The sequence below is a fragment of the Crocuta crocuta genome, unplaced genomic scaffold (genome assembly GCF_008692635.1).
Source record: "Crocuta crocuta isolate KB4526 unplaced genomic scaffold, BGI_CrCroc_1.0 scaffold139, whole genome shotgun sequence".
In the NCBI taxonomy this organism is placed as follows: domain Eukaryota; kingdom Metazoa; phylum Chordata; class Mammalia; order Carnivora; family Hyaenidae; genus Crocuta; species Crocuta crocuta.
In genome coordinates, this window is record NW_027533258.1 from 9880927 (window position 1) to 9889079 (window position 8153).

Genomic DNA, 8153 nt, shown 5'->3' on the forward strand with positions numbered 1-8153 from the left:
GGGGGGAGGGAAGGGGGGAGGCAGGACGCTGGAGCCCGGGTTCCTACCTGGCATGCTCTCCTTCCCAGGCTCCAGGCTGTGCGCTGCCCCCCGGTCTCTCTCCACGGGCACCTCAGACGCAGGCTTTCTGGGGGCAGCCCCTCCTCGGGGACCTGGAGACGAGGAAGACCCAAAAGGGGGCTGAGACAGCAGCGCCCGGACGGCGACGGGGCCGCCCCCACCTCCCTCGGCGCCTAGGGGGTGTGCCCGGCCCCCCACTCACTCTGTCCTACTCGGAGGAGCACCTTCATGCCCCGGGTGAGGCACACGCCGCCCTGCAAGCTCTCCAGGCCTTCCCGGGTCCCGTCCGACGTGGCTGCGAGAGAGGAGCCAGGCGGGGAAGCTGGCACGCCAGAGTCGAGCCCCTCTTCCGGCCCCAGTCCCTGGCCCTGACTCCACCCCGGGGGCATCAGGGCGCTCTCTCGGCTCCTCCTCTGCCCCTCAGTCTCGGGGGGCCGGGGGGGGCGCCCCGAGGACCCCGCCCTCCGCCCAGCAGTACCGATGATGTAGTAATCGTGCTGCGAGCGGAACTCGTGACCCCACAGGTTAGGGCTGTATTCCTGGAACTTGATGGTGAAGCGGAGATCCAGGTCCGGCCGGTCGCAGGTGAGGAGCAGGTTTGGGGCAGGGGGGGCCTCACAGCGCCGGCCCTGGGCACCCCCTACCAGGTACAGCTTGTAGAACTCATAATTAGGAGAGGAGTGGGGGCCAGGAGGCCGGGCCCGGGGGCAGAGCAGGTCAAGCCGGTCCCCGATCTGAGGGTAGAGCACGTAACCACCCTCGGCCTGGAACCTGTCAGGAGGAGGTTCAAGGTGGACCAGGGGAGGGGTTAGAGGTCTGGCCACCAGAGCTTTGCCTCCCTCACCCCACATCCCTGCAGGCCGGCCTTGGTCTGAGTGGAAAGTCTGTTCCGACAGGGCGGGCACCGAGGGCTCGGGAGCAGCGGGAAGCCAGGCGCAGAAATCTCCAGGCCCTCGGTGCCCAAATGCACTCTCCAGCCCGCCCTCACCACACGCACACTGCCATCTCTCCTCCATCACTAGCCCCGTTGCCATGCCAACAGGATGCCAGTTACCAAGGAGCTGGCCTCTCTGGAACCACACAGCCCACCCATCCCAGGTGATTTCACGATTCCACGATTCCACGGCAGTCAACCACGGGGGGCAGGGCCTCCCCTCCCCCAGGCCACCACTGAATGTGAGGGATTTCAGGGCAAGGGAGGAGCTGGGGGGCGGAGGCGGGGGTGGCGTGGAATCCAGACCGGCGTCCCAAGTCAGCCGGGCGATGCGACAGGAGTTAAGTGCCTGGCCTGGCCATGGCCTTACATGAGGCTAACGGGAACCATGGTCTGGGGGCCAGCTGTCCCAGACACCCCCTGCCCAGTACCCCTCCTCCCCCAGGTCTCGGACTTCCTAGGGAAAGTGTCTTATTGCTCTGGAACTCAGGGAGTTGACTTTTCTAACCACAGCCTAGAGCCCACATCGCCCTCAGCCCCAGGCCCACTGGCCCAGCACCGCCCCTTGCAACGCCTGTGACCCCTTCCTGTGCGTCAATGGCCACGGGGTCTCAGAGCTGGGTCCCCCGGGGACCCCTGCAAAGTATCTCCCCAGAGGCCCAAATGACCCACGCCTTCCCCCGCAACATCCCAAAGAGTCCCCCAAACACCGTACCCCCCCCTTTCCTCAACCCTATCAGAATAAGCCTAACTTCCTCAGGCTGCACCTGATTCTCCAACTGCAGCTGGGGGTTGGTGGGTAGGAGGAAAGACGTTTGAGATTCTACCCAAAGACACACAGCAGGGAGGGAGGGAGGGAGGCTGGGAAGTCAAGAGAAGACAAACAGTAATTCTAGTTCTCCTCTAATGAGCATGTACTATGTTCAAACACCTTACCTCTAATCCTCATAAAAGGTGTAAGGATGGAGGCTAAAACCCAGAAAGGTTAAGTGGCATGCCCAAGGCCACGCAGCGGAAAGCAGCAGAGCTCGGATTAAGACCCAGGATCCTATGGGCTCCGAGGCCCACCCCCTTCCTCCTTCCCGTGGCCTCACTCGGGCTCCCCAGGGGCGTAGGAAGTTTTCAAAACACAGAACTCTTTTGCTAAGGGGGAGCGGGATCTGCATGGAGGCCAGGGTCCTAGATGACCTCCCAGGTCTTACCCTGTGTGATCTGAAGCGTCATGTGACCCTTGGCCTTTTTTTCAGAGCAAAGCAAGCATGCCAGGGACCAGAGGGGTCTGATGGAAGAGTTTGCAACACAGATGGGGGAGGGGGGGCCAAGGAGTCCTCAGGACTCCAGATACAAGAGAGAAAGAAGGAGGCTTTAGGGGGCTCCAGGCTTCTTTCAGGAAAAAAAAAAAAAAAAGGTCTCCAAGCCAGGAAGGCAGGAATATCTTCTGGTTTGGGAACTCGAAGAGTCAGGAGACAGATGGTGTGGACAGAGTCAGGAAGCCTTGGGTGAGCTGTCCCCGGAGCCCCCAAACTGAGCCCCCTTCCGTCGGGTCACCAGTCCCTCCTGGGGAGGGAGGCACCCTGCCCTTCCCCTGCGCGCTCAGCCGCACCTACTCGGCGGCTCTCGGGAGAGCTGACATTAACCAGGCTCCCTCCAAGCCCAGCCCCCGACAGGACACAAGTCTTTCACAAACCCAAATAACCACTTCACCACCCTCCCGGCGGCTACCCGTGAACTTTCCGATCCTTGCCCCCTGTGAGGTCTCTCCAACTCCCGACACACGGTGATCGCCACCCACATCCAGCCGCGTCTGTTCGCTCCCAAGATCACCTCCGTCTCGTTACCCATCAGCTCGCATCAGAGCACTAACAGCCTCCCTCCAGCCTCCTCCCAGCTCGGAGAGGCCAGCCCCCCGCGCCCCCGAAGCCTCCCTACTCCCTGCCCGAAGGGTGTGGGGTCTCCCCAGCCCGGGGCCACTCACCTCTTATTCGCCGAATTCCAATAGACAGGCTCCAGGCTGAGCCCAGACACCAGCCCCAAAACGCCGAGCAGCAGCAGGGCCCCGACTCGCACGCCCCCCGGCCCAGAACGGGGGGTCCCCATGACCCCGCCAAGGCCTTTGGGGGGCGGGGCACCAACTCCCCCAAAGTCGCTCACCCTCCTGCGGTGACCGACCGCCTCGGCTGCCCCGGCGATGCGGCCCCGACCACCCCGGTGGCGGCCGCCCCCCGCGCCCACGCGGACCCGCTTCCTGCTCTGCCCGCGCCCCTGCCGCGGAGCGCTCAGCCCGCTAGAGCCCTTCCCGGGGCCGCCTGCAGGCGCCCTACGCCCCCGGCCCACGCTCCAGCGCCCCGGGATCGGANAGCCCGGCCCCCGTGGCTCCCGCCGCCGCCGCCTCCTCCCCCAGCCCGGAGCGCCGCCGCGGCTCCCCGGCAGGTCTGGAGAGAATAGTAATAACCTTGAAGCCTCCGCACTTTGCGAAGTGGGCTGAGTTGGCCGTCGCGACTACCTGTGTCGAGTGGGAGGGGCAGGGCTGCAGGCTCCCCATTGCAGGGGGGAAGAAACTGAGGCTCGGGGAGGCCCCGTGACTTGCCCAAGGTCACCGGGGGAGTCTGGGATAAAGGCGGAAACCTAACCCAGGCCGCCGAACTCCTCCTCCTGGGGTCGGTTTTTGTCCCAGGCTCCCGGGCCCTCGCCTGTTACCTGGGATTGGGTGCAAGGCGAGGGTGAAGGGGGGTGAACTCGGGCCCTTCTTGCACGGCTGTGGGGAGAAGCGGGGCTGGGGGCGGAAAGGGAGTACCTTTCCCCAAACCCACATTCAGCCGGAAGGGCTGTTTCCAATTATCCTGGGGGAAGGGAGGAGGGTTTGCCTTTTTGGGTGTAAGAACCCTCGCTTTCAGCATCTCTGGGCAGAGGTGACATTCCTCGCCCCTCAGCCGCCACAGGCCCCTAGTCCCTTCCCTCTGATGGGGAGGTCCCAAAGCAGATCCCCTGCTGACAGTCTCTTCAGAGCCCCCTTCTCAGGCTCTGGCGAGGGTGGGGGTGGGGAGGAGGCACTGCCTGAAATAACATACTCGCCCCCCCCCCAGCCCCCGAGCAAGCGGATCGATGGAGAAGCGGGGCCAGGGACAGCTGGCCAGTGGAAGACCCCCGCCCTTGCCCCGCATGTAGCGGGAATATGGAATGTGACGTGTGACGTCTGTGGTTTCTCGGCACCTTTACTCTTTGCTGCGTGTCCTTGACTCTGGCCACTCAGTCGCCTGCCTGCTGGGGGAGTCCAGGGGGAGAGGCGGGCGCTCCTGCTCCCCTTCCCCCAGAGCTGAGTAATGGTCCCTCTGCTGCTGGAGGGTGGTAAACAGTGTCGAGCGCGAGTGAGCGGGTGTCTCGTCTGTCACTGTCTGCACAGTCTCACACAGTCACACCCAACAGTCNAGCCACGCTCACCCTGACCCCTGCCGCCCCCACCTTGGGACTGAGATTTCAAACAGGTTGCCCCCCCTTCAGTTTACCGAGTTGCCTAGCAACCGGCCAGTCAATGGCATGAAGCCCCACCCCCACTCCCTTGACTTCACACCGAGCTCCGCAGCCCCATTGGCTGCCGCCTAGTCCCGCCTCTCAACCCGGGTGTCTCGGGAGCAAGATGCCTCCCCCACCGCGCCCCGGACAAGGGAGCCCCCTTGTACCCCGCCAGGGCCCCCCATCTCCACCAAGTGGCTCCCCAAAAAGACACAAAGACTCCAGCATCATATAAAACCTCTTTATATCAACTCGCCCCCACCGCCCCCTGCCCCTCCCTGCCCTGGTGGGCATCAGCGACGCCGGTGTCTGGGGCCCCCCCACACCACCAGAGCTGGAGCTGACATTCAAGGTGCACGTGGCGCATGGAGAGCAGGGGAAGGTCCACCTCCTGCTCCCCTTCATCCTCACTCTCCGTGGGCTCCGGAAACACACGCTGGCCCGAGGCGGTGGCCAGCAATGGCAGGCTGGGGTGCAGGCTGGAGAGAGACGGGCAGGGTCCGTCGGCACCCTGAGAGGATGCCTGTTCCCTCAGCAGCCCCCCGCCCCCGCCCGGAGCCCCAGGTCTGTGGGTTAACTGACGACCTCACTCCGTTGGTGCAGTCCTTCTGGGGCAGAAAACGGAGCACTGGCTCCGGCTTCCCCTTGTGCCCGGCCCCGCCCGAGTCCCACACGGACACCACGCCGCTGGTGCTGCCGCTCACTAAGAACTGCCCGGTCCTGGGAAGAGAAGCTTGTTGATGCAGAGCCCTCACCCCTGGGGCGGGGACCCCCCTCCCCCACCGAGCCCTCACCCCTGGGGCGGGGACCCCTCACAGCCAGGGGCGGGGACCTGTGGCTGGGCTCTGGCATCCCTGGGCCACTGGGACCCTGGGCAGGAAGGACCCCGTCACTCACGGGTCCAGATCGAAGTAGATGCGCTGATTGGTGGTCACCTCTCGACTCAGGGCCCCCAGGGGATGGCCAGGCTGCCGGAGATCCCAGCACAGCAGCTCGGCGTCCTGACGACATAGACCGGGGCTCTGGAGCCCGTTCGCCCTCCCCCCACGAGGCACCCCTGCTCCCCTCACCGTCTGCAGACGCCCCCCAGCTTGGCTTCGGCCCCCAGCGCATCCCAGGCTACGCCGCCGCTGCCGCCTGCCGTGCACCCTCTGCGCGATCGCAGGACGTGCCGTACCTTGCGGGCTCCGGAGAAGAAGCGGTTGCCATCAGGGTGAAAGCAAAGGTGAGTGACGCCTCCTTGGTGTCCCCCCAGCAAGGCCAGAGGGGAGCCGTCGTGGCAGGCGTACAGGCCCAGGGAGCGGCCGTAGGAGCCACAGGCGTAGAGCGGCCGGGTCGGGCTGAAGGCCATGCAGGAGACGATGCCGCTCTGGCCCTGCTTTTTCGCTAGAAAGGGACGGAACGACGTCGGGGACAGGGTGAGGACACCGGACACTGACCGGACTCATCAGAGGGGCGTCTGTCCCTCGCCCCGGGTGCAGGGACCCAGTGCCTCGCCCGCCCGGCTCGTCACAAGCAGGCTAGCCGTCTCTGGTGTCCCCAGACCCTTCTATCCCCGCGAAGGGCCTAAATGCTCAGGACTTATTTCTTCCTTCTCAGAGCGGTTTCTTCCCGAATGGATGGAGAGCTGAAGGCTTGGAGGAAAATGAAATCAGCCTCACCTCCAATTTCCCAGAGACACCGGGATTTTGGAGACCAAAAGGCGCACCGGCGACAGGGCGCCAGCTGGGGAACGAACGGGCTGGCCTGGGGAGAGTCCCGGCCCCTCCCTGCATCTGTCTTCTCCTCTGCCCACTGAGTCCAACCGCCTCCCTGGGCGGGACTGAAGATGCCGTGACAGGCCAGGCACCCCCACCCCCCCCAGGTCACCAAGACCCCTCCGTACGTGGCGCTGCCCTCCCACCTCCTCCCTTGGGAGGCACACATGCTCACCAAACGTGGCCCTGACCTCGCAGTCGCGGCCGGGCCGGGCCGTGGAAAACACACGCACGGTCCTGTTGAATCCGCAGTAGAGCTGCGCGCCGTCCGGGGAGAAGCAGAGCGAGTGGGCCGCCACCAGCTCGTCCTGCGGGCAGGACGGCAGCGTAAACAGGCCTGCGACGGCCTTGGCAGCCCCGGCAGGGAGGCGGGGCAGCGAGGCCGAGCCCTGGGACCCGGCGGGGAGGCCCCTACCAAGTGGTTGTAGGCTCGAAAGGACGCCCGGAGCTGCCCGGTGAACGCATCCCAGATGTGAATGGGGTTCTCCCGGCTGCTGCTGGCCACGCTGAGAGAGACACGGAGGCCCCGGCGCTGTCAAAGGAAGGGGAGGAAGCCAACTGGCCGGCCCTCTCGGCCTGCACGGAAGGGTGCGCCAGCCTTCCCTCCCCGAGGCCCCGGGCAGTCCCTAGCTCTCTCAGTACGGGATCCCCTTGAAACTTGGGGGCCGGGCAACGAGAGGGGACGGCGGACGGGAGGCAAGGGACATTGCTTACTAGGACGTGTCTGGCTCGCTCGAAGACATCAGAGAATACCAGCAGTAATCGTAGACGGTGTCACCTTCCACCATTCGAAGGACAGGGGCCTGGACAGAGATGCAGGGGTGCCTGGGTCACTGGCGGGAAGAGGAGGCAGCCTCGTGCACCCGCAAGTTTTATGACAAAGGAGGACTGTCTGTCGGCACTTAACCAGAGGAGAAGCAGATGGTGTTGATAGGAAGAACATTCCTGATCTCAACGTTCAAGGACCAGCTCAGACTGTGATTTGGGGCATCAAAGGCCACACAGACTTCTCCTTTTCCTTTTTAAACACTTAAGAAGAAACAAGGAAGGGGTGCCTGGGTGGCGCAGTTGGTTGAGCCTGTGTCTGACTTCAACTCAGGTCATGATCTCCCGGTTCATGAGTTCAAGCCCCGCATCAGGCTCTGTGCTGACAGCGCAGAGCCTGCTTTAGATCCTCTGTCCCACTCCCTACCCCGCTCTCTGCCCCTCCCCTGCTTGTGCTCTCTGTCTCTCTCTCCAAAAATACTTAAACTTTTTAAAANTAAGCGAAAGCGGGACGCTTAACCGACTAAGCCACCCAGGCGCCCCTTAATTTTTATTTAAAAATTAAAATAAGTGAGTGAGGGGCAGAGAGGGAGAGGCAGAGGGAGAGAGAGAGAGAAGCGGGGCTCATGGTCACCCAAAATGGAGCTCAAATCCACAAGCTGTGAGATCATAACCTGAGCCAAAGTCGGATGCTTAACCAACTAAGCCCCCCAGGCGCCCCAAAATACATAAACTTAAAGAAAAAAACAAAGAAAAGTAACATCCCCACACAGAAACCATGAACCAACCACTGAAACGAACATTTACTGAGCACCTACTAGAAGCCATTAGATCCTCTAAAAAATTGTCTTAGCCAGTTCAAACCTGCAAAGAAGTATATTTAAAAGCTCCTGTGACCCCTCCACCTGGCTTAAAAAATAAAATACAAACGAGTTAACGCTTCTTCCCAAGGACGCCCTCCCCAGGGGTATTTGCGCGTTGCTGCAGAACTGTGTTCACACAAAAAGCACCCGGAGGACGGAGGACAGGCGTTTACCATCGTCCCGCAGGCCCTTACATTCTAATGCCAACGGTACCAGGTACCAGAACACACGTGTTCCTCTGTGATGGGGGGGTGGGGGGGCCTG

General features: G+C 63.0%; 2 protein-coding genes across 3 annotated transcripts in view; both read right to left on the reverse strand.

Moving 5' to 3' along the window:
* The window catches only part of EFNB3 (ephrin B3), a 4962-nt gene extending 1823 nt beyond the window's left edge, over positions 1–3139 (reverse strand). For both annotated transcript variants that reach the window (XM_077746631.1, XM_077746630.1), the window contains exons 1-4: positions 2970–3139; positions 539–831; positions 263–355; positions 48–152 (exon numbers count right to left, since the gene is read on the reverse strand). In XM_077746631.1, the coding sequence (XP_077602757.1) occupies positions 48–152; positions 263–355; positions 539–831; positions 2970–3091 (613 nt within the window). In that variant the 5' untranslated portion in view covers positions 3092–3139. The remainder of the gene's footprint in view (positions 1–47; positions 153–262; positions 356–538; positions 832–2969) is intronic.
* A 1611-nt stretch (positions 3140–4750) lies between these two features.
* WRAP53 (WD repeat containing antisense to TP53) overlaps positions 4751–8153 on the reverse strand; it is a 12019-nt gene continuing 8616 nt past the window's right edge. Inside the window, exons 5-11 of the mRNA XM_077746746.1 lie at positions 6976–7064; positions 6677–6767; positions 6437–6569; positions 5682–5890; positions 5402–5505; positions 5090–5224; positions 4751–4983 (exon numbers count right to left, since the gene is read on the reverse strand). Of these exons, the coding sequence (XP_077602872.1) occupies positions 4752–4983; positions 5090–5224; positions 5402–5505; positions 5682–5890; positions 6437–6569; positions 6677–6767; positions 6976–7064 (993 nt within the window). The 3' untranslated portion in view covers position 4751. The remainder of the gene's footprint in view (positions 4984–5089; positions 5225–5401; positions 5506–5681; positions 5891–6436; positions 6570–6676; positions 6768–6975; positions 7065–8153) is intronic.